The 26,722-nt window shown below is 41.3% G+C and overlaps 1 protein-coding gene across 3 annotated transcripts in view; it reads right to left on the bottom strand.

Annotated features, from left to right (window-relative positions):
* Positions 1-26,722, bottom strand: part of SLC6A11 (solute carrier family 6 member 11) — an 87,010-nt gene that overhangs the window by 40,807 nt on the left and 19,481 nt on the right. For all 3 annotated transcript variants that reach the window (XM_032120650.1, XM_032120652.1, XM_032120651.1), the window contains exons 6-7: positions 23,671-23,803; positions 3,661-3,795 (exon numbers count right to left, since the gene is read on the bottom strand). In XM_032120650.1, coding sequence (XP_031976541.1) covers positions 3,661-3,795; positions 23,671-23,803 — 268 coding nt within the window. The remainder of the gene's footprint in view (positions 1-3,660; positions 3,796-23,670; positions 23,804-26,722) is intronic.

Raw genomic sequence — 26,722 nt, 5'->3', positions numbered from 1 at the left:
TTCACCTCTTCCAGGCACAAATGTTTGCAAAATCCCCTTCCAGAGCACCAAATGTTTTCCCCAGAAAGACTCAGTGAGCACCACACACAAGTACAGTCACATACTGAGTGCCTTAAATCTGTCGAGGGACAACCAGAACCATATTGTGAGTCAGGCTTGCACACAAACCCCATAACAATCCCATTAACTTGCTGAAGCACTGCTTCTGTGTGAGTTATTTAAGCTATAAACAGCACCTGTATCTCCCAGATTAGGGCAGAGGGATGTATTTCAAGCCAATTTGAGCATGAAGATTATTGAGACCTTTTTGTTGATGAAGCAAAACACTTCTGAGGCTTAAATAGAGCTCCAGACTCTTCCAGCTTCCACTGCTGCTGCACAAAGTGATTGGTATGAGCTCTGCACACACTCAGGACAGAAGATGGCATTTTAAGAGTGAGAGGATTGGGGCTGCTGGAAAGATAAAATATAAAAATTAAACGGAGAGCACAGCCCTGGGAGGCTGAGAGGAGCTGCAGAGATGAATAGCTGCTCACAAAGCTCAAACCCACCGTGGAATGCAAATTGCACAAAGACAAAAGAGTCGAGGACTTCAAACTAAAGTGAGCCTTGAAGAGAAACTTCATTTGTTTAATCCCAGTAAACAGAGCTGGCTGTGGGGTTCAAACACCTCTCTCCTAAAGCAGACCCAGCACCCTCCCTGAAATATTATTGAAACAGGCCCGCAACTGAAGGGGAAAGCAAGTTCTGCTGGTACACATGATTTATGCTTTGGCACTGCAGAGTAAATCAAAAGAAACAAGAGTGAAGGTGGGAACTGGAAGCACGAATCTCCAGGTAGTTTCAGCTGTGTTCCTTGGCAGAAAGCTCTAGAACCAATTGACAAGAGTTTTGTGAAGTCGGAGGGGAGGGTGGGTTTATCCAAATATTTGTGGGTTTGAACATTAAATTCTACGTTTCTATAAAATGGAGAATGTCTATGCATCCATCTTATCACCATTAAAAGTTGTACTAAAGCTGAACCAAAGGCTATTTTTAAAATAAAAACTAGTTGTGCCAAATTCTGGTTTTAAGTCTGAAGAACTAAGCTTCCTCTATTTCTTGAAAAGTGACTAGAGATTGCACCCATTACTCTGGAAGCTTTCTTCAAGTTTTGAATTCATTATTCTCAACGACATAGCTCAGTTTTGCTGGAATGGCATTTTTCAACACAAAAATAATTCTTAAAATCAATTTAGCATTCATACCCCAGTTCAATCACCTGCGCTGGTGTTCACCATCTCTGGTATGGCACATTTTATTCCATCTGCTTTCTACTAAAAGGTGTTTAAAATACAACTGAAGAACAACAGCTCAGCAGTGAAAGTCTCCCTGAACCTGAGAAGGAATTGGCACCTCAAAGCAGCCACTGAGCATTCCCAAAAGGCATTCCAGCCTCACATGTGTGGGACAGACAGACACACCCCACGTGTCCCCAGCGCTTTGTGCTTCCCAGGCTGCTCCCACCAACGCCGTGGGCTTTGCAAATTGTCATGGCAACGACATATTTCTTTACAAGTGGCAACAGGATAGTAAATAGGCATGTAAACCCTCCTGGGAGCTGGCAATAATGTGCCTTAAGCTGGCAATAATGTCCCTTAAGCTGGCGTGCCCTCCTTCAGTGACAAACACAAGCAAGGGTGTCAGTGGCACGTGGAAAATCCAAACGCAGGGCAAAATCCTGTTAGCAGCCTCTAGAAAAGCCCTGGACAAGGGAAGGAACCAGCGCTGAAGCAGCAGGACTGAGCCCTGCTCGTACAAGGAGCTCAGTTCTCCCACGAGGAAAGGCTGGGAGAGTTGGGATTGTTTGGCCTGGCCAAGAGAAGCTTTGGGGTGACCATTGTGGCCTTGCAGTGCCTGAAGGGGCCAGCAGGAAAGATGGAGAGAGACTTTTTACAAGGGATGGAGTGACAGGACAAGGGGGAAAGGCTTCACACTGACAGAGGGCAAGGTTAGATGGGATGTTAGTGAGCAATTGTTCCTTGGGAGGGTGGGCAGGCCCTGGCACAGAGTGCCCAGAGCAGCTGTGGCTGCCCCATCCCTGGAAGTGTCCAAGGCCAGGCTGGACGTGCCTTGGAGCAGCCTGGGACAGAGGAAGGTGTCCCTGCCCATGGCAGGGGTGGCACTGGATGGGCCGTAGGGTCCTTTCCAACCCCAACCATTCCATGACTCCCCACAGTCGCTGCGGGTGGAGCAGAGCCCAACGTGTGGCACAAGATCAGGGCACCCTGAGCACTGCTGGGGAAGGCAGGGGGCACCTGTAGCTGCCAGCCCCACACCCCGGGGTGAAACTCCAGTTCAAACTGCGCAGAACAAACCAGTGCCACCCCTGGGCTCAGATAAACACACCACAGACAATTCCTTGTCCCGGCTAAAAGTGTTTGGGCACCCAGGGCTCAGCTGGAACCAGGCTGGATCCACTGCGCACTGAGCCTGTTGTAAGGTGCAAACAAATGTCTGGGAGTGTGCCAGAGAATCCTGTCTTTCCCTCTGTTCCAGGGCAAATTTCAGGGTGACCTGAGGCCACCTCTGAGCAAGGTGCAGCTGGAATTCCACAGCCAGCACTGACACCACTTCCACAGCCCTTTCCCTTCACCCATCCATGCTGACACACAACACCACAAACATTGCCAAGTCCAAAAGACACAACGTGGTCAAATTTTCATCTAAAATTTTCATCTAAAATTTTCAATCTTTTAAATGAATCTCTTTTTTTCTGTTTTCTTTTCCGTGTATAAATACTACTTGTTTAAAGCAAACACCACAGATATTTCTGATGCCTCAAGGCAATTACCTGAAAGAGCCCCTCTATTGTCTTTTGTGACACAATACATGTTTAAAGTAAGCAGAGATTTAAAAAAATTACGCTGACATATCTTCAGTAAGCAGATTAAGAAAAATCATTTTGACAAATATTCTCAAATTCCCTTCTGTCTCCTTCTCAGGATCCATTTAATAATGTAATAGCCTCAGGAGAAACACTGTGTAATGTCTTTTACAGTGCCAAAGCAGATCAGTAACATGCTGTCTGCAACCTGTCAGGTGCTACAGAGATTGTGTCATTTTCCCCCTTCAATATCACACAAATGATGTCCAATAACTGTTTTAAGGCACTCATCTGTCACTGGGAAAGAACCAAACAACTTAATCCATTATTTCCGTGTTCTACTCTACTCTGGAATCAACAAAACAGGCAGAGATCCTGGTTTGAGCACTTTGTTCCTCTTTGGTTGCATACTCTGCTATGAAGACAGCAATCCCCCGAATGAACAATTTCTCTGTTAATTCTGACTGAGATTTAGATCTGGAATGACCAAAGAACCATAAAACGGCTAAATCCCATTGAAATTTCTTCCCATTAAACTGCTGGCAACGCTCTTGTCCCTCAGTGGCAGAAGCACCAACTGCAACTGCTTCTGAAAATCCTCATTTATCAACCAAAGTACTCTCCAATTAAAAAAATAACCTGTTCCAACGCACTTTACAGCCCTATCCCCAAGTCCAGAACTCCAGCGAGGAACAACTCCCCAGCAGTCACTTGTATTCAGACTTCAAAACCAAGAAGCTCTTGCAGTTTTTCTCAGTCAGAGAGGCAAATAAAGGCACGGCCCATGGTCCTACCTGTGGGTCAGAGAGCCGGGAGATGTCGGGATAAAGGTAGAATTTGATCCCCTCGGAAGCGCCGGGTAACGTCACCCCCCGGATCAGGAGGATCATCAGCATGATGTAGGGGAATGTGGCTGTTACATACACGACCTGCAGGAGGAAATACACATTAGAAAAGGATTTTCTTCCAGCTGCAGCAAAACCACCTCATTTTCACATCCACTGGAGGAAAAGTGCTTTGGATACCTTTGTGCAGGGTTTTTGTCCTGCAGCCGTATTCCCTTGTAAACTCTTCAGGTTTTGTGGGAGGGGTCAGCACTTTTTATAGAGATTGGGACTGTAAGTTATATATATATATATATATATATATATATAAAGTATATATAAGACTGTAAGTCCTCTGTAAATATAATATTTCCAAACACTGGTACTCATGATAACAAGTCATTAATTCTATATATTATACCAGCACGTGTAATGGATTCTCAGTCACCCCATAATTACTAAACTGGTTTCTCTTCAGACTGCTCTGCCTGCATGTCTGTGCTTCAGAAATAAATATTTCATCAAGCCCAAAGGTTAAATTCTGTCCATATCTCCTTGGGATTTGATAGAGAACCCTTATCATACAAAGCACCTTCAGGCAAAATTTCTGAGGCGCTGAACCCCAGCAATTTGTGTTTTCACATATGTGGCCACACTTATTTGTTTTTTTCAGAGATCAGTTTGTTCTCTGCATGAGGAGCAACAGGAAACCTGCAACAAGTCACGTTTTCCAAGGGAAAAATGGAGGAGAATTGGTCCTGTTTTACAATCCCACATCTGAGAGCAGCACAGGGCTATTCAAACTCAGAGAATGATTAAATGATAAATTCCATGGCACTAGAAATATTTTATTTATGTCATAACCACCTGAAATTTAACTCTCTATAATTCCCTGTGGCTGTTTCCACCTGTGCAGAGTAGGTTTAACCATCCGAATGTGAGGTGTTATTCTTACATCTCCCTTGCACCAGCCAAAATTAATTAAGCTGCAAGAATGGAAAAAAATCATTTGGTGAAAAATACACCCTCAAAAAAGATGCATTTTAAACTCAGGAGTCCAATATCTGTTTCCTATATAAATGAAAGGGATACATCAAAGAATGGACCTATGAAAGGATTCTCAAACATATTTTTGTAATTAATGAACTGAAATTTGATTTTCAGACTGAGTATGTAACCCCAAACATTAAATGATGTCATGTGCCTCATCAGGTACACTCATAAATGGAGGAACTTGAATTTCCCAGGAAATGGAGACCATCATTCTAATCCTCTAGGTCCCAAATGCCTGAACTGATGAATTCATAGGTCAATACAATGCAAAATGGGAAGATTTATCCCAGTGCTTACATTTGTTGACTGTTGGTGGGAATGCAAACTGCTATGACTGGCTGAGTTCAAATAGTTCAAACTTTGAGTTCAAACCTTGTCTCTCCATGTTTAGGTTTCAAATAAAAAAGGATCAGCAGCTACAGAGAACTAAAAAAGAAACACACGGGATGGACACGGTCCTGCTCTGAGCCTTAAATGAGGTGGAGAGGATGGAGTAGCCAGCTAATGGTTTTCACTTATTTGGCTCTTTGCCAGCTATTTTTTCCCCTTGTTTTAAATCAATAGCTGCATTTAACAGAGGGTAGTAGTCAGCAGACACATCCATGTGATGGCACTGAAGGGCTTGCACCTGAATATCTGTAATGTTTCCTTGCATTTCCTTCCTTCTCTGCCCTGCTGTGCAGCACATCCACTGCTTCCTGCACATCCCACCGCTGCCTTGGAACGCCCCACTGAGCAAACGCCGCAATCTGGCAGAGGCAGATTCCTCCCCAGGTTGTGTTGGGAGGACTTCCTCTCTCAGCTCCATCAAGGAAGAGCCAAAACCATTCATCTCTGCAGCCAAGAGAGGCCAGGTAAAGGGATCTGTGCAATCCCACAGCAGCAAGGACTGGAACCACAACCTCCAATAAATTTTTCGGCCATCAGGCCGCTCTGCCTCATGAGGACTCTCCCTGCTCTCTGGTTGCCATGCAGGGATATAAACAGAGCACCATTGGCTCAGGATTTCTGGCAATAAACACCCATGCAGATATCCAGAACCACAAGGAAAGGGACACCAAGGAAGCAGGAGTGGGAAAAATGGAAAGATCCCTCTTTCCCAAGCCCACTGACACTGCTGATAATTGATCTGTGTCAGTGCTCACACAGCTCCTGGGGCTGCAAAGCTCCAACTGCAACAGGTGAGTGCACTGTGTTGGAAGAGAGACATTAACTCCCATTTTCTCCCCCTTCCCAAGAGCTCCTGAGGTGAGGCAGGATGGGGAATTTAGGAACCAGTGCCATTATTAGCATCATCCTCACATCTGTCTGGCATTAAAAGTTTCCTGAATTGTTTTCTTTTCTTTCAACGCATCGAACCTCTCAGAATATCAATGTGAACACAACTGTTTCTAATTACACTGCATCCTGTTTTAATTGACTTTAATTGCTTGGTATGTTCATTTGCATCCCAATGCTCAAAATGCTTTTTTTAAACCCTTGTCAGAGCCATGCCAATGTTTAAGCAGTTGGAAACAAAATAAAAATTTCTGGCAGGCGATCTTTTCCACCAAGTTCTCCTCTTACAATGTGGTTGAAAGGAAAATTTACAACGATATTTAGGCATACAAATAGGTGGAAATGCACCCAACAACTCTGAACTGTACTCAGGTGCTTAACTGAAAGTACATTGGAACCAAAGATCCTGAGAATGGATACTTTATTGACTGCCACGAGCTTTAATTATCAAAGAATAGGCATTAAGTTGAGCACCAAGTACTGGAAATTCAAATACCAAAACCTTCAAGGGGCTTAGATGTCAGTCAATGTTAATAAATACACATCTAGGTACCTATGAAATTATTTCATAAGTGAGGCACCATAAAGATTTTGAGAACTGAACTAGATTTCAGTTTCATCTTTCCATACCTAATTACGTTAACAACACAAATGTGTGCCTGTGTTCCAATTTGTCCCCTGGGACTGCTGAATTTCTTGTCCTAACTGAAAAGGTGGTTTTCTGAACGCTCCAGCCAGATCATGCTGCAGGGGGAGGGAGATATGGCTTGTGAGGATAAGAAATTCAGGATAACCCTGTTGAGAAAAAGAAGGAAGATTTCCATGCAGTGAACGGAGCCCCAAACCCATGGAAATCTCAAAGCCCCAAACCAGATTTCTCTCTTCTACAGGACACACCAGCCCGAGCTTCACACATTTCCTCACAGCAGCATGGAGCAGAGAACTTCCCTCCTTTGCGTGGCTCTGGCTAAGAAAACAGAACCAGGATTCCTGAACAAAATATGACTTGGAGGCCAGGAAGTTGCTGGAATTCTCCCCTGCAAGCTGCAATGTTCAAGCTCGTTTGCACTATAATGAACCAACTGCGTTTTATAAATGGCATCAAATTTCTCTGGCTGCTTCAGGAAATTACTGGCTTCTTAATCCCTGTCCCCTAAAATCCTCTGTTGCTCTATTGGCCTGTAAACGTGAGGAATATCAATGCAGGAATTGCCAGAGATTTGCCAGAACTCACTATTAAAGTGTTTGTGGGAAATCAGACCTGCCCCTGTGCCCTGCTCATCCTTATTTTTCACTGAGTGTTTTCAGCCTAGTTCATTTAACTTTACTTATTAATTTATTTATTCATTTATTTATTTGAAACCATGACCATGGAGAACTAGAATGAAACCTCCAACTATGCCCACACTGCACTACATTCCTGTGTGGAGAAACTGCTCAGGAACCAAAATTCCACTGAGTGACGTGAGAAGGAAAGAAGTAATTTTTATCCAGGAGGACATATTAGCACAATTATAGAAATATAATTATCATACCACTGCCTGGCAGCTCTGGTCTGAGTAGACACACCCAGGAACCACCAATTTGGGCAGGATCGCCATCAAAATTATTTTAATTGTTCCACATGCCATAGTCAACCCAGACTTGGCCTCACTAATGTTTGCCAGTTTCACAAATTCTGATTTCCTAGATGGTACCAGCAGATGATAAACTCTGCAAAAGGTCTTCGTTTCCAGCTGCCGTGGTGCAGTGTGAAATATTCCATGCAGCATTGTTTGGAAAGAAAGGCTTTTGCTCATCTGACTCTACACCATCCACAGAGCTACAGGTGACAACTGAAAGGAGAGATTTTCCACATTAATTGGATTTACAAGAAAAACGGTGCCAAATGGTATAAAGGAATGATTCACAAGGATTCTAACAGCATGTCAAAAGGGGGAAAATGTTCGAGGTCTACCTACAATTTAAAGCTAAAATTTCATATGCTGAAAAAGAAACTAAAGCAAAAACCCAACAGAACAGCAGATAAGTGGAATTGTGTAATTGGGATCAGGGGAGGGGTTAGAATCAGCAAAACAGCTGATATTTCAGTTTTCTCTCTGTGTTTTATGGATTTATTCAGTATCACCTTCTGTTTGTCATCTTTGTTTATCCACAGAGGGAATCATGCTCCAGAATAATTCCAGTAAACCATCCTCAACCAGATTGCCTGTGAACTGCAGAATTCCTTCCAAATGACCACTGGATCATGTGTGAGTGCAGACAGCTTCACTCCGAGCAGAAAGGAATTCAAACCCCAACAGCTAAGAAAATTTAATGAGATTGGAGAGCTGAGAAATAAGTATCAAAGAGGAAAAATTCACTGGGAATGAAAATTCAATGAGATGAGCCAGAAAAGAGAGGCCAAGAGAGGACACTCGGGGAAGGGATGGGGGAACCTGAGTGATCACAGGAAGCAAAAGATTCCACATGAAATAATAACTGCAGAAAGGAATAAACACTTCCAGCACTGCATCACACTGAGGTCATTGCCTGGGACACGGAAAAATCGCTACCTGGCAGAGCTGTGCAAGTCCCAGTTTTTTTCCACATGGTGGTGAAGGCAATAAATAAATAAATGAAAGCCTGAGTCACTCTGGAACGGTTTCCTTCCCAATGAAATGAAAACTTCACTCCCGAATTCATTAGTCAATTAAAAAAAAACCCAAAACATTCTGTTTCATTTTGGTTTGGTTTTCTTTCTACTGAATGGGTGGAAGGGAGATCTGTCTTGAATGAAAAATGCTTTAACAAGCCAAAGTCGTTATTTAGAAGCCTTAATCCCATGTTAAAAATGGGTGAAAAAACTATTTTCCTTTTTTTTTTTTTTTTTTTGCAGCAAAAAAAAATCGCTTTTTACATTGGGTCTGACTTTATACACTTTTCAGCACTTCCCAAATTCCATTTCAGATATTCTCTGTTCCAAAAACTGCCTGCCTGTAGCCAAAAGGGCCAAAAGAAAAAGAAAGTTTTCTGTTAGAAACCGAGGAATGCAGCTAAAATTGGAAAACAATGAGAAAGCACCAGGGGCAGACAATACCCACACACAGCAGCAGCTCATTTTCCCAGCTGAACTGAGTGAACAATTCACTTCCATGATGAGCTGCTTCTCCCCATAAATACTCCTTAAGCAGCATCAACTTTTCTAAATATGTGTTATTTCCCAGCTAATTCCAACAGCTGGGTTTGTTTCCAGATTGCCCAGGAGCAGTAAAATCAAGATCTGTCTTCTTTCTGCTAAAATTGCTCTTCAGGCTTGGTGGTTCTTTGGATCAGCTGTACAGACCTCCTATTTAATAAAAAAAATCAGTGTACTGTCTAGAGCTAATGCAAAGATAGATTTCCTTTTATTCGAGTAAAAATTCTCTAATTAGCAGATCCTGCCCCAAAACATTCATTTGTAAGACTACCAAGAGCAGAATATGCAGACATATCCAGAAATCCCAGTCATGGAGACCAGAACACACAAAAGTGCTCATCTAAAATGTAGAACCAGTGAATTTTATCCCATTATTGCAATCATTTATGGGAGCACTTGCATTTAAACACTATACTAAATAAAATTAAAAAGAAATAAATAACAATGGCAAATAAATTTATGAATAATAAATTATTTTAAAAAATAAATAATGGCAAATGCAGATAACCAGATTAATTCTTAGTACATGCACAGCTTAATAATGACCTAATCAGTGAAAAATAATGTGCCAACAGCTTCCAAAAAGGGGGAGTGGTCAAAAATAATCAGGCTGGATCCTGAAATAATGTCTTTAAGTCACAGTTCCTTATATTTCAAGGATTCCTTACGGCCTGAATAGGCCTTGGTCAAGTTCACAGTATCAAATTCACAGTAAAATATACACAGTGCACAAATCAGTGCAGAGTAGTTTTTGGTGACTGCTCTGAAGTGGTTTTAAATGTTCACAAGTGAATCCGCACTAAACAAGGATCAACCTGAGCTAAAAACTGAGAGACTGTTGGAAATGTGTCATTAATGTTATTACATTTTTGCTGTCATTAAATGCCAAAAAGGAAAGTATTTATCTATTTCATAGATAAATATCTACAGCAAATACAACTCAGGAGCTCAGTGCCTCCTCCCAGTGCTTCCTCCGTCTCCAAAATTATATTTTCCACACTCAACATTAATCCTCCACTCACCAACTGTTCCTAGAGGAGTTATGTTGATGAAAAAAGTGAAGGCTGCACCAATCCTCAACACCAACACGAGAATGTGCTCTGAATTTGTTAGAAAATGTGTTCCTCACGTTGTTTATTTGCTCTTACCACACTGCTTATGCAAAAATCCCAACAGTTGTAAACACGACGTCCCCAAAATAACTCTGGGAGGCAGGGGAAGGTCTGTGGTGGAATTTCTCAAAAGCAGAAAGTTGCAGGAAACCTTTAGGAAAACGAGCACTACAATTTGGCAGGCAGACACAGCTCTCCCTGTGTAATACAAAAGCAGATTTCCAGTGCTAAAATCACAGTGTTACTGTCCCTGGCACCTGGAATGTGTTTGTTGGAGGTTTCTCCTTTAAAAGCAGAGGATGTTTTGGGGTTGGTGGGGTTTTTACTCAGAAAAGACCATTGATTGAAGTTTATTATTTTATCTCCACCACAAACAGTGGTGATTAAGTAGTGAAATAATGGCATCCTATAACTAAAATGTGATTTTTTGTTTGACTTTCAAGTGCACAAAGACAAAGAGCTGCCCTCTGGTTGTGGGCAGGGAGAGGAGGACTGACAGGGAGGAAGCAAATTTCAGCATCTTGGCTGAGCTCATCACTGCAAGCGAAGTGTTTATGTAGAGCTCCCATCAAGGAGGGAATTTGCAGAGCCACAAATATCTCAGAATTAAAGACTGCTATTTAATCAAGTAAAAGTCAACTTTAAAAATCAATCAGGAAGAATTTTAAATATAAATTAAGCCTAATTAATCAACTGAGGGTTGGGGGTTTTTTCCATTTGTAAAGGTCTTTAAAATGTTCAAGCTTTTATAAAATAAAGCTCTTCCTTTCCAGAACCTTCCAGGATTTTCAGACCTCTCAATGCTACCTAGTTTACCTTCAGAGACAAACCACATACAATGAGTTACATATACCCCCAGAAGTTTGCATTTTGCTCAAAAAAATGCTTAATAGGGGATGACTATTCCTCATGACAACCCCATTTCTGTGAAAATAATTTACAGTTGGCCAGAATTATCCTGCAGGAGCACCTGAATTTCCAGTTGTGTAACTGGTTCTACACGGGCAGAAATGAGGATTCAATAAGGCACTATGTGATTGGAATTTTTAGTTATTCTAGACAGATCTGCCAGCTCTCACTCCTTAGGTCCTGACCCACCTTAAAGCAGAGAGAGATGCAAAGGTCAGAACAGGGCAGGAGGTGACTTCTCCTGTCACTCCAAAACGTGTAAGATCTTAAATGCTCATTGGAATGGACCCCGAATTTTTGGCCAACTCATTCTCCTGATGCAGGGTTTGTTTCCCTCTGACTCTTCCTGGAGAACACAGAACTGGGTTTCCTGGAGGGGTGCTGTCCTCATGGAATTATCAGATTCCCTGAAATGATTAGTTTCACTGAATCAACGTTTTCCAGGAAAACAGGGATTTACCAAAACATTCCTTATTATCTGTGGCTTAGATTCCTTTCTTCTCCTGCTTGATTTTCCTCACTTGCATTTAAAAAAACCCACAAACAAACAAAAACAACACAAAAACACACTCCCAAGTGAACACCAGCACTGAGGCAAAAAATGCTGCTGGATGAAGTCTGGGAAGTGGAAACAATGCTATGACCAGAAGGGTTATAGGGGAGGTTTTCCAGCCAGATCTCCTCCTTCAGGTGCCCTCAAAAGGTAAAATGTGCCAGTCAGAAGAGGTCAATATATCAACCGAAGTCTCCAATCACCTTGCAGGCCTTGACTGACCAGGAGGTAAGGAGAGAATTAGGAACTGCAGCCTTTGAGAAGTCACCAAACAAATGCATAATATTTTAAATAATTGCAAATATTAAAAATGTAAAACATTGATTCAATGGGAATAAGAATTTTCCCTAGAATTTTGCACCAAAACTAATTATATGTGAGACTTTCTTTGAAAATGGTTCTATCAATCCTCCAAGCACTCCAGCAGGTTTGTTACCAGCCACCTCTAAATCTTTCAGTCACTTCTGCAGTTCTCTGGGCACCACAGCATTATTTAATCTTGTGCAGTAAATCATGGGGGGGAAAGTGGTTTGTAAACTGGCAGGCGAAGATATCCCATAGCTCACCCACACCTCTTCTTTCTTTTGATGGTTTTTGCAATCCTGAAACTGAGGGAAACAGGTCAGACCTCACCAGGGGCTGCAGCTTCCTCAGGATGGGCAGAGGAGGAGCAGCTGAGGGGCAGTTCTGATCTCTGTTCTCTGGGACAGGGACAGCACCCAGGGAACGGCTGGAGCTGGGCCAGGGCAGGTTTGGGTCGGAGATCAGGGAAAGGCTCTTCCCCCAGAGGCTGCTGGGCACTGCCCAGGCTCCCCAGGGAATGGGCACGGCCCCGAAGCTGCCAGAGCTCCAGGAGTGTTTGGACAACACTGCCAGGGTGTTGTTGGGGTGTCTGTGCAGGGCCAGGGATGGGACTGGGTGATCCTGTGAGTCCCTTCTAGCTCAGGATACTCCATGATTCCATGAATTGTCTTGTCCTTTCCAACCCAAACCATCCTGTGGTTCTATTGGGAAGTTCAGGACTTTTGTAGGAGAATAAAGAGCTCACCATTTACATGGGAAAAGGCGTGTGTTTGTGTGCCCCAAGATGACAGCCCAGTTCCTATCAGCCACCGAGGAACACGAGCTCTTATCACCATGGTGACAGCTGAGAGATGGATTCACCATGAAGCATTTGCAATCCTACTTGGGCATTAAGTATAATAACAAAAAGTATAATAAATAGCCTCACCACCCAAACTAGCAAGCATCCTTATCATCCCGACCCTAATTCTTCACATTTCCCTTCCCTGTGGCTACTCCAGCCCTTCTAATGCAGTTAGTCACACCTTGATCGAGCCTTTATTGCTCTGTACCTTCCCCACTAAGCAGCCTCTAAATGTAGCTTCTAAATCACCTCAAGGATGACTTGTAGGACACCAATGTGACACTGCTGCAATTAATTTGTTGGTTTGAGCAGATTTTCAGTGTGAGAAGAAAAGGTGACGTGATGCATAGGAAAAATGAGAGGGAGCACAAGATGAAAACCTTAGGCTGGAAGATGGGGTGACTTGGGAGTGTGTGACTGCCACAGATTTATTCTTCTCTCTTAGGGAGATGCTTTGATCTCTCAGCTCTCCCTTCATCCCTTCAGCTCAGCAGAGATCCCTGAGTGCTGCTCTGTGGATGCAAAGGGTCTCTCCCTGGGGAGCAGAGACCTCTCCCTGTGCTCATGCCACACTTGGCACACTGAGATTCCAGCCTCAGAAGGGCACTCCAGGAACAAGGGACACACAAACCAAACCACTAAAAAAACCTCACTGACCTCAGCCGTGGTAGTTCTCCCTCATAGCAACAAACAGATTTTATACCCCCAGGAAAGAGCCCAGAATTTTTTATTACAGCTAATTAAGAGCAGAGTCTCACACTTTCTACAACACGACTATCTACTAATTGTCTAAAATGTCTACTTTCTATGACACAATCAAGCTTCAGAGGATGTTTTGAGTTTCTTCCTTTCTTTTCTGAACCACACAAGTTTTTTTCAGCAGCAGCAGTGAATAGCAGGTGCACGGCAGCCAAGTCACTCCTGGGGATGTGTTTTAGTTACCAGCCCAACACCAGCAACTGCCTGAAGCTGCCTTTGTTGCTCATGTGGCAATTTATTTCATTAGGCTTTGCCATTCTTGGGAGTGAGTTTGGATCTGAGCCACGGGAGCTGACACTGGGGTGGGATACAGAATTCAAGTTTGTAAATCTCACAAGAACAGCCTTGTAAACAAAACTTGTACTACAAAGACATCTTCACATTGTAGATAAAGCCAGAAATCTGGACTTTGCTGGCTGCAGAAAGCAGAGACTGCCTTCCCACTGGCAGGAATTTCATTTAATATAACTTTGGCATATGGTGCTGTGGGGATAGATACCTAAAACTGCTTCCAAACTGCAAGTAATGAGCCAGTCTTGAAGCTGGATAGATTAGCAGGAGCTGAGGACAAACTACCTGTGTGAGAATTCTGCTTCATGGGAAGAAATAGGAAATTGGAGCAGCATTAGGAAAGTCAGAGCTATGAACATTTGTGTATCTGAACTGAAGGACCAAGGAGATGCCCTGTGTGTTCCTGCAGAGGAAAAGGTGCAAATAATATTCCAAATCAAGGATCGAGAAAAGCGATATTCACTGCAATTTCTGTGCAGAAATTCTGTGCACACATAGAGACCAGGACATGGCAACCACATGGGAAACGCAGCTTTGAGAAACCCTCAGGTATAAATCCCAGCCAGCAGCAGTGCCATGCACATGAAGGAATAACATTTTAGCCCTGACATGTGCATCAACAATGATAATAAACAGGACAGCTTGTATTTTGGCTCCTGTTGGATGCTCTGCTGCAGGGCATCATTCACTGGTTACAGGGTTACCTGCTGAGCAAGGGCAGGTTCTGTGAGAGGAGAAATGAACCATGGAGAGATCATCTGGGAATAAACCACTGGAACTATCATATTTCTGAAGTCTCTTTGTTGGCTCAGTGTATTTTTGATAAAGGGCTAAAAGTTCTGCTAACCTCAATGGAAAAAAATAACCTTTATTTGTTACTTTTATTTGTTACCTTTAGCCAGTCAGTGCATCGTTCCTGCAGAGATTCCCGTGTTAATCTGTGCCTTTGGGCTTTCCCTTTAATTTTGCAGCAATTTTCCCTGCATTGCCCCAGCACATATCTCAGCTGGCCTTCCACTCTCTGCTGCTGCCCACCCCAGGTGATTTCTGTGCCCACAACCTCTCACACCTGTATGTGCCCCGAACTGTCTTTCAGTGCACTGAAACACTTTTCACTCTCTTCAGCTGTGGATCGGAGCATAGTTCCACTCTAAATATTCATATAAAAGTGGATTTTCCCCCTAAGGTGCAGCTGGGAAGGACTGAAACCATGAAGAAACGATTTTGATTGAATTTGATACTATTTGATACTTTCCCCAGCTGTCAAACAGAAGGTCGGGAAAACCACAAAAATCTATTTTTTTAACAAACCCGAGGTGTCCTTAAATGCTCAGAGCACAGGAGAGTGGAAAAAAAAACGTGTTGAAACCTCACACAGAGGAGGCGGAGAGCAGGAACTCTGCATGCATCTCATGAATGTTCTACTTTCCCCCTTTGAATACAGAGATCAGCCTTGGCCAGAGCGTTAAAGCCTCGCCATGAAGGGCCATTCTTTGCTGTTACTTCAGGCTAAAACAAAAGACACTTCAGGAGATACAATCGTTGCTGCCCAGTTCCTTTTCCTGGGCTCCTACAATGGGCCCTGGTTCTCTTTTTTTTTTTTTCTTTTTTTTTTCCTTCCACACATCTTTCTCTTTTTTTTTTTTTTTTGTTTCTGTCCTTTTACTCCTTCTTTCTGCCTCATTGAATCCATTAAAGCCTTTATATGGCCTGCTATTGAGAAATAAATTTTCTTCAAGACCAGTGGCTGAGTCTTAACTGCTGGCGAGCAAGGTTTAACTCCTGAGGGGAGAGAGCTGGCAAAATGATGGGGAAAAGGTATGAAAAGCCCATCTCTGAGTCTGGGCTCTTCAAGCACCTTGGATACCTTGCAGTGTCTTGCTGCTCAAGGGAAAAGAGCAACCTAATCCCAGAAATTTCCCCACTTCTCTCGTGCATTGACACACTGAGTCCTTTTTCTGCTTGTATTTTCCAGCAGATCAATATATTCTCTTATTTTAGGCCCACATGGCAGTGATTTTTGCACAACTGGAAGCTAGAAGGTCTCAAGAGTGGCCTCTGACCTCAAGAGAGGCACTGAGAGAGGTGCAAAACTAACACAAAATTACCCACAGTCAGAAATACAAGCACTGTTCAGGCCTGCCCATAGTGTGGTAGATTATTTCAAAGCCACTAAAGCCAAATTCAAGCAGGAACACTGAAATTCACCTCACAACCAGGACAAAAAAAAACCTTGGAAAGAAAGGAGGAAACCTTCAAAGAGCAAAGTTCTGGGAGTGACATAAATCATTCACAAAATATAAAGAAATATGAGCTGGAAATGTAGGGGGGGGTGCAAAAATAATTTGCTTTGTCTGAATAAGGAACTTTTCTGGGGATGCACAGTGAAACATCCACAAACCATCCCTTGCTCCCCTGTAAATGCAGGTGGAAGAGGGAGCAGAGCTATAAAAACACATTTAAGGGGGGAATTTGTGGAATTCAGTAGGGACAGGTGACACCCCACTCAGCCAGCCAGAGCCTGAGAGCTCCCATTTTGCATTTTAAATGGTTCAAAAAAATTCTGGGGATTTTCCTCAAGAGAAAAATGAAAAATAAATTATAACCAAAAGTTAACTCCAGTTGCAGCCTTTTTGTTTTATTTTAGTAGTGCATAGTGTAGAGTTTAATTTGTCGGAATAAACTCCCAACAGCTCAGGTGTCTATTTTATATTAAACTATTCAGTCTTATCAGAACTGCAGCCTGGGACAAGCAGCTCTCAGAAGCACCAAAAAGTAAAAAGAACCAGGGCTCTCTACCTTTAGTTACACCTGGTTGAAACATGGGTGTGAATTAAGTATGTTTTAGTACATTTCCTTGGCCATCTCATTTATTCACATTAAATGGTCCAGTTTTCTGTGAATGTTTCCTGCCCATCTCATTCACAGATTAACAATAATGTCAAAACCCCTTTGCAGGACATTTTTCTGTTATTGTTAACAGGATTCTATGTCAAGATGTCCTGGCAAACAGGCTGTACCTGTTCTCTTTCATCTCTGGTTTTTTGATAGATATAATTAATAAAGACTTCCAAAAATGTCCTGACTCCTCAGTGGCCCTTCACTGCCTTCAGCTCAGCAAATCAAAGTGGTCAGTGGCGCTAATCAATGGGTGAGGAACAGTGCAGCATTGCAAAGGACAGCAGCTGTGCAGGTACAGAATTAATTCCAGAGAATCCCAGAAGCTTTAAGGTTGGAAAAGACCTCCAAGGTCATTGAGACCAACCCTTAGCCCTGCTGCCAAACCCACCCCTGTCCCCAGGCTCCACATCCACGTGTGTTTTGAACACCCCCAGGGATGGTGATTAAACCACAGCCTCTTCCTACACCTGATCACCTCTTCAGGGAAGAAATTTTTCCTAATATCCAATATAAACCTCTCCTGCTGCAAGTTGAGGCCGTTTCCTCTTGTCCTGTCCCTTGTTCCCTGGGAGCAGAGCCTGACCCCACCTGGCTGCACCCTTCTGTCAGATAATTTTAGAGAGCAGCAAGGTCCCCTCTGAGCCTCTTTTTCTCCAGGCTGAACAATCCCAGTTCCCTCATGAAGTTCATCTTAACCCCCTCATACCAATCACAGCTTTAAATGCACTCAACAGCCTTTACAGGACTCTGGTCTAAGTTTAGCATGCAAAGGTTAAATAAAACTCTCAAACCAGGAAAAATCTGAGAGTCTGAATGGAATCTAACCAATTTTCCTAAATGTAACTTTTAGAACCCTATGGAGAACATTACAGATTAAGGCAATTGGCACAATCACAGAAAAAAAGAAAAAAATCAATAGCATGAGAGTAAAACAAGAAGTGATGCCCTCACTTGCACGTATTCTACCCAAAATCCTGCTTCCTGTGGCAGCTGCTTTGACAAAAGAAAGTTCTCTGCTTTACTCTGGTGTTTGCAACTTTTCCAGGGGTGTTGTGGTAGAAAGTGAAATACTTCAATGAGTAATGAAGGTGACAAGTAATGAAGGTGACAAGCCTTTTATGCGTATATTCAACAACTGCACCACCAAGAAAGCTTGCCAGGTCATTTCGAAGGGTTTACAATGATGAGCTGCAAACTGAACAGTGTCCTTTTTAGAGATGCAGTGGATATCCAGTGATAAATCAAGGGGAAAGTCATAATGGAGAGCCTGTGCAATCTTTAATCTCTTATTTTAGATTTTGACTCACAGAACTATTTAATCAAGAATCTTAGCTCGTGTTTATGTACAGAGAGGAGCTACATCCGTGCTTTTTCTCATATTACAGCAAAACCTCCCAGCAGAGCTCTCTGGGCTGTGGTTAACAGAGCATCTGCAGAGCGGAAAGGAGTAAAAATGAGAGGCAGAGCCCTATTAATGTCAAAAGCTTGATGAGACAGTGTGCAAGACATTTGCAGAGTTGACTATGATCTGAAAAACCAAGCAGATTTATTTTAGAGCAGCATCCACAGTTTTAGCTGGAACATCCCAGCCTCTGGGTGTACACCTCTCACCATCACCCCCTGGATTTATGAGCCTCTGTTCCTGGGGCAGCTTTAAAATATATCAAGTGGAGAGGCAGCTTAAAGTGAACACATCCTAACATCAGCATGCAGTGGAAGTTCAGGGAACTGAGCACAAAGAGAAGGAAAGGATCAAAATATTCAGAAGTCAGAATTAGATAGAATAATATTCAGTGATTGTGTATGTAGATTAGTTCCAGAAAATGTTGGAGAATGGATTCCTGTGAGATTTTTCTCTCTTGCAGCTGGTTCTGCACAATGGGAAGGATTTCTCATCACTTATTAACCAGTAACTAGCGGAGAAGTAAAAATCACTGTGCAAGAACTATTTGAGTTTAGCTCTGGCAAAAGAATATTTTCATGGTATTAACAAGAACCCATTCAAAAAGACCCCAAATCTATGAGAACTGCTCTCAGTGTTCATACAATCAGTGTGATATTCTAATACTCAATAAAATCCTGGAGGAACAACAATGTTCTTTTAACATTCCTCATCAGAAAATGCTGGCTTGGTGTTGAGTCATAACGTGACAAAACCTGGTCTAGAGTTTGAAACCAGACATTAATATGCTGTGGGTGGGGTAAAATGTTCTACTATCAATAAATTGAAAATGGCAGCACGACTGTGAGGTTTTTAGAATATTTTTGATTCAGCTCTTCCTCATCTACAGCACAGAAAGCTGAAGCACATCAATGCTGATGAGCTCTCATTCTCATTCAAGACATCCAGGCAGGAAAGCTGGATTTTTTTTTTTAACTTGAGTCTAGTAATTTAGATTATTAATACAGAAGTCTTTTCAAATCAGTTTGTGTGCATCAATAATTAAAGACACTCAAATCCATGGTCTGTAGCGACACAGATGATACAAAAAATGGGCTTTGGTCTGGGCTGGGTAACAGAAATGTAACAAGGTAATAAAAATGAAAAAATTTATTAACAAAATAAATATTGGAATGAACCTCAATGTAGGGAATAACTGATTAATGACTCATATGGTGAGGGAGATGAAGCATTGGAAGAAGTTGCCCCAAGACATGAGCAATCTCTGTCCTTGGAGGTTTTTCAGATGCAGCCAAACACCAAGGCAACAGTTCCAAGTTCGGTGCTGAACCTTCTTCAACCAAGAGGTTGCACCAGAGACATTCCAAGGTCCCTCCCAAGCTGTACAATTTCATTAAATCCAGGCCCCTGCCAGGGTTTCAAACCAGGAATATCAGCACAGGACAGGGATGTGTTGATGCACCCAAAAAGGAAGAAAGAGAAGGAAAGACGACTTAAAATGCTTTGCTATAACTTCGAGTCCAGCAGGCCCCTCCCTTCTAAAGGAGCTGGGCAGAAGTTGCTACAAGGGAGACACAACTCTGAGCTCAGTGGAATGATTTGTTTGCAAAAAATCTCACGAAAATAAAAAATAAAAAGGAAAATATGAGGGCTGCTGCCTTCAGCAAGTAATTTAAGAAAAATACATTGGCAGCTACTGGTGTTGCTCCCTCAAAGTTTGAAGCACAGGGACATTTAGTTAAATTAATAAATGGATAATCAAGATCCATAAACAAACTGGTTCCCTTCTACCTGAACATTTCATCAATGAAACAGGAAGATCAAAAAATTGGGAAGACTCAGGAAGCCTATGCACATGATAGAAAAACTCAGGATTGTCATAGCCAGCAATCAAAAGTATTTTGAGAGAATCAGATACTGAACCAAGCCTAAAGATCAGAGACTGGAACAATAATTTAAATGCTAAAAAAATTAACTCTCTTCACTCTTCTAGACGGTCCTTACCTCATCTTTGGAAGCATTTGATCTCAGCTACTGGAAGCACTTCTCTGTGAGACGGAGATCAGACATTACCAAGCAAGCTGCACAACACACGTCACATTATGGGATGTTGCTTTGTCACATTTTCCTCCTTCTGATTTTGAGTTTCTCCTTGCAAGACCCCACATTTTGCATACATGCAACATCTAAAATGTGCACAAATACCTTCAGATCTAAGATGGGGTAATTCAGGGCAAGAAAAGCTTGAATAATTAAGGACAAGATCATCTGAAAAGGCACAAATACATTTCACCTGCAAGCTGCCAGAATCACCTGGATTTATTCTGCTATTGCACATCTGTTGGAATGGAAAATGGAAATGCTTTGTGAGAAAGTGATGAATTTCAAGAACAGTAATGGAAAAGTTTGGAATATCCTGTTAACAGTGTAATAAGCACTTCCCCTGGAGTTAAACTTTATGTTAGCCTTCATATATTTAATATCCTGAAATATTAAATATTCATGATCTGGGGTAGTGCTGCTTGGAGAATGATGGAGTTATTTTATAACAGCTTTTAAGGCTTGGACTCTTTTTTCACCATGCATTAGAATGCAGAGTGAAAAAGAGGAGAAGGGTAAACCAACTTCCTGAATATTTCACAAAGCACAAATATGTGGAGAGGAAGCCTCTCCTCACCTTCTCCCTTTCACACCTCTATCCCCTGTCCTCTTTCTCTCTACTAGCCTGTCCCACAGACACCTCCTTTTGAAAAAGTTCCAAAGGTGATAAAACTTTAAGAAGTTTTTTGCTTTGAATACATGTGGTTTTTTATTGAAATTATTCAGTCCAATTAAAGTATATCATAAATTTAACAGACTGTTCTATTATTGTAATAAAAAACCTGGAAGTCAATTGTAAATGTTTCCTGGAAATGAGCATATGAAACATTCAGTTTAGTGGGAAGGCTTGTGATTGGATGAGCTTAAATATGAATATTAGAAATGGCATTATATTGGAAATGGAAACTGCAGCCCAGAAATCTGCTGCACCATTTGTATTTCAGAACATTTAATTCCTTTGTAGCATCCCCAGCACCTGAGTGCTGCCTTTGTTTTGAAGCTGGGAAGTTTGCTGCTCTGGGAAGGCAGTGACACAGCCCAGATTTCCAGAGATTAGGCTGGAAAAAGTGGCAAGTGGGAGAATATTGGAATTACTAAGTTAATAAACAGCAAATTTATGCCCAGGGAAAAAACCTGCAGCACAGGTAGAGAGCTGGAAAAATAAATTATCAATATTAGCTAAGACACAGCCTCACTGAGAGCAATGGACCTGCTGGAAAGGCAGATTCATGGATACCACAGTGTCTCCTGAGAAATGTGGGAATTTACCACTCCTCAGGAATTCCTCAGGATTCTGGAAACAGAAGAGCTGCTCATGGCAAACTGGTTTATTTGGTGCAAGTATATGATGAGTCTGCCTCTTACAGAGCCCTGATCTAAATGTTTTAAGCTTGAGACCTACAAAGCTGAATATTGGGTGTTAATTCCATTTTCTTTGCACTTCTGTTGCAAGGCTAGAAGTTAATTCTGCTTGTTGAAAAGTTTATCATCCCATTTCACGTGGCCAAGACAGGCTGTTCTCTCCCAGGCTGCTTCTCCTGACCTCATCAGAGAGGTGGTTATCAAAATCCCACTGAACTAAAATCAAAGACAATTTATTCCACCTACCTAAAGCTGAGGGTTTAGCTAAACTGTCAGAAAAAGAAAATAAAAAAAAAAGGTCAGACAGGTTAACCACTTTCAAAGCACAAGATCTGTTTCTGGGGAAATGGTATAAACTGAAAGAAGGGAAGAACAATAGAAGAACAATGAAATCCTGGATGTAAACTCCAGAAATGTAAAGTAAATCCTCTCCAAAATCACTACAGCCCCTTCCTCTGAGCCCAGGACTGCTCCCATTGCTCTTTTTGTGCGTGCTCTCGGCCCGGCCTCGTGTGCGTGCACACACCTGCACCACAGAGCTTTTCCCTGAGCCCCTGCAGCAGATTAAACCATGCTAGAATAGATTCCCATCCTCAGACATTCCTTCTGATGGAAAAAAAAAAATCAGTTTTGCTCAGTTTCATTTCTTGCCCACCAGCTGAAGCCCCTCAGACAACTCCCAGGCACTTGTGCACCTCCCCAGAGTGCCCAGGTCACGGGCGTGGGGACACTGATCTTGTCATTCCCCTAGATCACTTCTGCTTCTCCAGATTCCTCCCTTTAGGATTTTTCCCCTCCCGTCCCTCCTCTAAACTATTCATTCTTATCCCCATCCCTAGACAGTCTTTCTCAGCATTTTCCCTGCAGTGACTCGATGAAAGCAGGGCTGCAGAAATCTCTGTGTGTGCGTGCGAACCCCTGAGTGGAGAACGCAGCACCAGATTGACTGGCACAGTTGGCAAACACACCCAGAATATCAGCAATTAGCTACAGCCAAAATGCTGATAGTGTGAAAGATGTGTACAGTTGACAAAGCTGAAAAAATTCACTCTGGTATTTCCCAAACTTCAAAAAAAATTACATTTCAAATATTTCTTTCGTAAACAGAGGCCACTAAAAAAGAAACAAACCAAAAAAAAAAAACCCCAACCACAACCCAAACTATGTAAGAAACAATTGAAAATTGAATGTTTCAATGCACCAATTTTTTCCTGGTTTCCTTAATTCCAACATGAGAAACCAGTGCTTTTTTTAGCTCCTCCCTCCAGATCTGTGGCTCTTTTCCTCTCTCTGTGTAGTTGATTATTCATAGATTCCACTCAGAGCTGTGTCTGATACTACTCCAGGGGCAGCCTCTCCCTCATCCCATGGCTCCCTCTCTCTGCTCCCAGTATTGAGGCCATTCACTCAAAAAGTGCTAAATATTTTTAATTTTCCCCATAATTTTTCCCCTCTCTGAGTGCTTTCATTATTTCTGTTCTTGGTGTTCCATCTGTATTTTTAAATTCTCCTTTTATGTGCATCGAAGCTCTCAGCGACTCTTCTGTAGCACTGAGAGTTTTGACTCCTGTCAGTTTAGGGCAAAACCCTAATTTTGCAGAATTTGTGCACAGAAATCAACACAACCTGGTTTCAGAGCCCAAGGACTGGCTGGTAAAGCTCATTGCTAAATTAACCAAAAACAAAACAAAACCACCCAGCCTCACCTAACAGAATGAGGGGAAGAGCAAATCATGAAACCAAGAGGAACAAAAAAAAAAAAACCACAAAGCACAAGCAACTCTTAATTACAATTACTTTTGCGATTTATACACCCCCAAGTGTAGCTCCTCACAGCAATGCAAAATTCCCCTGCTCTGATGGAAATAAATATTAATGCCAACACAGGTTTGGAGCACATCCCGTTAAAAGTGCTGCACCAAATTTCAGCCTCACCTTTCCAGTGGATTTGGTCCCTTTCCAGATGCAAAAATAGCAGATAGTCCAAGCAGCCAGGAGGCACAGGGCGAGCTCCCAGCGCAGGTTCCCAATGTGCTCAATCCCATCAGAAATTGCCAGCACCCTTCGCCTTGCAGGGAGGAAAAAGAGGGGGAAAAGATTATGACATTGAGCTACAACAGCACTAGGTGTGAAATCGTGGGATAAAACTGAATTAATTACAAAAAATTTATAATATTGAAGAAAAATGGCATTACCCATGAAATACTGGGATAAAACTGAATTAATTACAGAAAATTTGTAATATTGAAGGAAAACGGCATTACCCACGAAATACTGGGATAAAACTGAATTAATTACAAAAAAAAGGTGATAATATTGAAGGAAAACAGCATTACCATTGAAATACTGGGATAAAACTGAATTAATTACAAAAAGAAGAAGATCATATTGAAGGAAAACAGCATTACCTATGAAATACTTGGATAAAACTGAATTAATTACAAAAGAAGATGATCATATTGAAGGAAAACAGCATTACCTATGAAATACTGGGATAAAAATTAATTATAAAAAAAAGATTATAATATTGAAGAAAAACAGCATTACCATTGAAATACTGGGATAAAACTGAATTAATTACAAAAAAAAGGTGATAATATTGAAGAAAAACAGCATTACCATTGAAATACTGGGATAAAACTGAATTAATTACAAAAAAAAGGTGATAATATTGAAGGAAAACAGCATTACCTATGAAATACTGGGATAAAACTGAATTAATTACAAAAAAAAGGTGATAATATTGAAGGAAAACAGCATTACCATTGAAATACTGGGATAAAACTGAATTAATTGCAGAAAATTTTTAAAATTGAAGAAAAATGGCATTACCCATGAAATACTGGGATAAAACTGAATTAATTACAAAAAATTTATAATATTGAAGAAAACCAGCATTACATATGAAATACTATGATAAAACTGAATTAATTATAAAAAAAAAAGATGATAATATTGAAGAAAAACAGCAGTACCCATGAAAGACTTGGATAAGACTGAATTAATTTGAACCAAGGACTCCTCGTTACTCTCTACTGAAAATGCCCCATGCTAAGGTAGAAAGGAAGACAAAAGGAAAAACCACAATATTCTCAGTGGGTTTTGTATCTGGTTACAGATGAACAAATGTTTCACTTTTTCAGGTTGGTGACAAAATTTTAATTTTAAAACAGCTTTGCCTTAAAGTCAAAGAAAAGGAAATAGTTTGAATTAGTTACCAACACAAATGAGCCGAAAATAAAACACTTCATTAGCAAATGGTTTTTCCAATTTTATTCCTTTTCCAGAAAAAAATTCTAACCTTTATTTTTACACACTAACCTTTATTTTCATGAATTTCCTTTCGTAACTGAAGCTGTAACATTAAAATATTTTCGCAACCTCAACCTTTTGAGGCAGCTTAAAGCAACAGATGCACACATTCACATACAAGTCTTTAACACCTGCCATCAACCATCCTGAGCAGAGATTTCTTTGAAATCCATATTTCAAGTTAATATAAATTATCACAACCTCAGAGACCTTAGACTTGCACTACTCTCCCTCCACACTGTGAGGGAACACAGATTAATTGATTTTCACTGGTTTGAATTGATTGTATGATTGATGTGTACATAGGTATACAGATAATTTAATTACAATTTAGTAGAAAGGTTGAGTATTATATTTAAAGCAAAGTAAGCAAACTACAGTTAAATATATAAAATAATTCTTCCTTTTGGATTCTGTTCAGTTATTGTCTGAGGCAATAAATTCAGGGATAGCAAGTCTGATCCTGTAATTCCAGACAATAAAATATAATGGTTCAATGATATAGAAAATGTATATGAGAAGATAATATTTATATGGAATATAAACAATAAAAGGAATATAAACAATAAAAGGAATCTGCTCTGGCTCTGCTGTCACCAGCAGCAGGTGAGGATGAAGGGAAATTCCCTCCCTGCCTGTAGGGATGGAACAGGAGGCTGGAGATGCCAACAGCTGGAGTCACGGGGGGAAAATGAAAATATTGAACTCTTCCCAGGCTTTCCAGGTGCCTGTACAGATGCTGCAGCACCTGGGCAGGTTTCACACCTCCGATCGCTGCAGCTGCTGCTCCTGATGGATGCAGCCACTCGTAAAATGTGCGTTAAAAACTTCCTCCTTAGCTGGGGAAGGACAGAATTAACTATTAAAACACCACATCTCAGGGTTTTTCTCCTTATTTTCCAGTGAATATAAAGGTAGATCTTCCCAGTCAAAATAAAAGGGGGCGGGGAGTTAACACAGACTTTTTGAATGTTATCTGCCTAAATGTAAAATTGCTGCGACCTCATCCAGGAATTAGCTTTATTCTTCAAATCTTTATTCTTCAAATCTGCCACCAGATAATTTGGGAGAGAAGTGATCCAGCATGGAACACCCTCAGCTAGCCAAGACCTGCAAAGAGCCTGAAGCTCTGTCATCAAAATGCATCCAAATGCAGAGAGGTGGCTTCTAATGAAGGATCATTTTAATCAAGAAGAGGAAGCACAGATTTGATACCTGAAAACATCACTGAGCCATAATTACACAGAGAGGTGATGAAATGCATCGTTAAAATTCAAGTTCTTCTAAGCTATTGACAGGTGAACGTGGAATTTTGCCTAGGATAAAGTCCACTCTTTTTACAAATTCTCATTCAAAACCCAAATGAAATCCTTGAATTCTTAGATCACCTGGAATAGGAATTTATTGCAAGAGAACCAGGACAACGATTGGCATAACATGATATAAAAGGGAATAAATAATATAGGGCAATAAATAATAAAAGGCCTTTTAGAATAGTACATTTTTCAGATGAAAACTGAGACAAAATATTTACACTTGGGCCACAATAACTGTGAAATGGAAACCTTTTTCATTTAGCTTTGTTTCCACTGTAAAATAATGATGAAAATTTTTCCTTAGGTTTTTATGAAACCAGGTTTCTTTATGGCTATTTGGACTTATTTATGTGCATGTG

This window comes from Corvus moneduloides, chromosome 11, assembly GCF_009650955.1.
Source record: "Corvus moneduloides isolate bCorMon1 chromosome 11, bCorMon1.pri, whole genome shotgun sequence".
Classification (NCBI taxonomy): Eukaryota; Metazoa; Chordata; class Aves; order Passeriformes; family Corvidae; genus Corvus; species Corvus moneduloides.
This window is presented reverse-complemented; position numbering and strand designations above follow the sequence as displayed.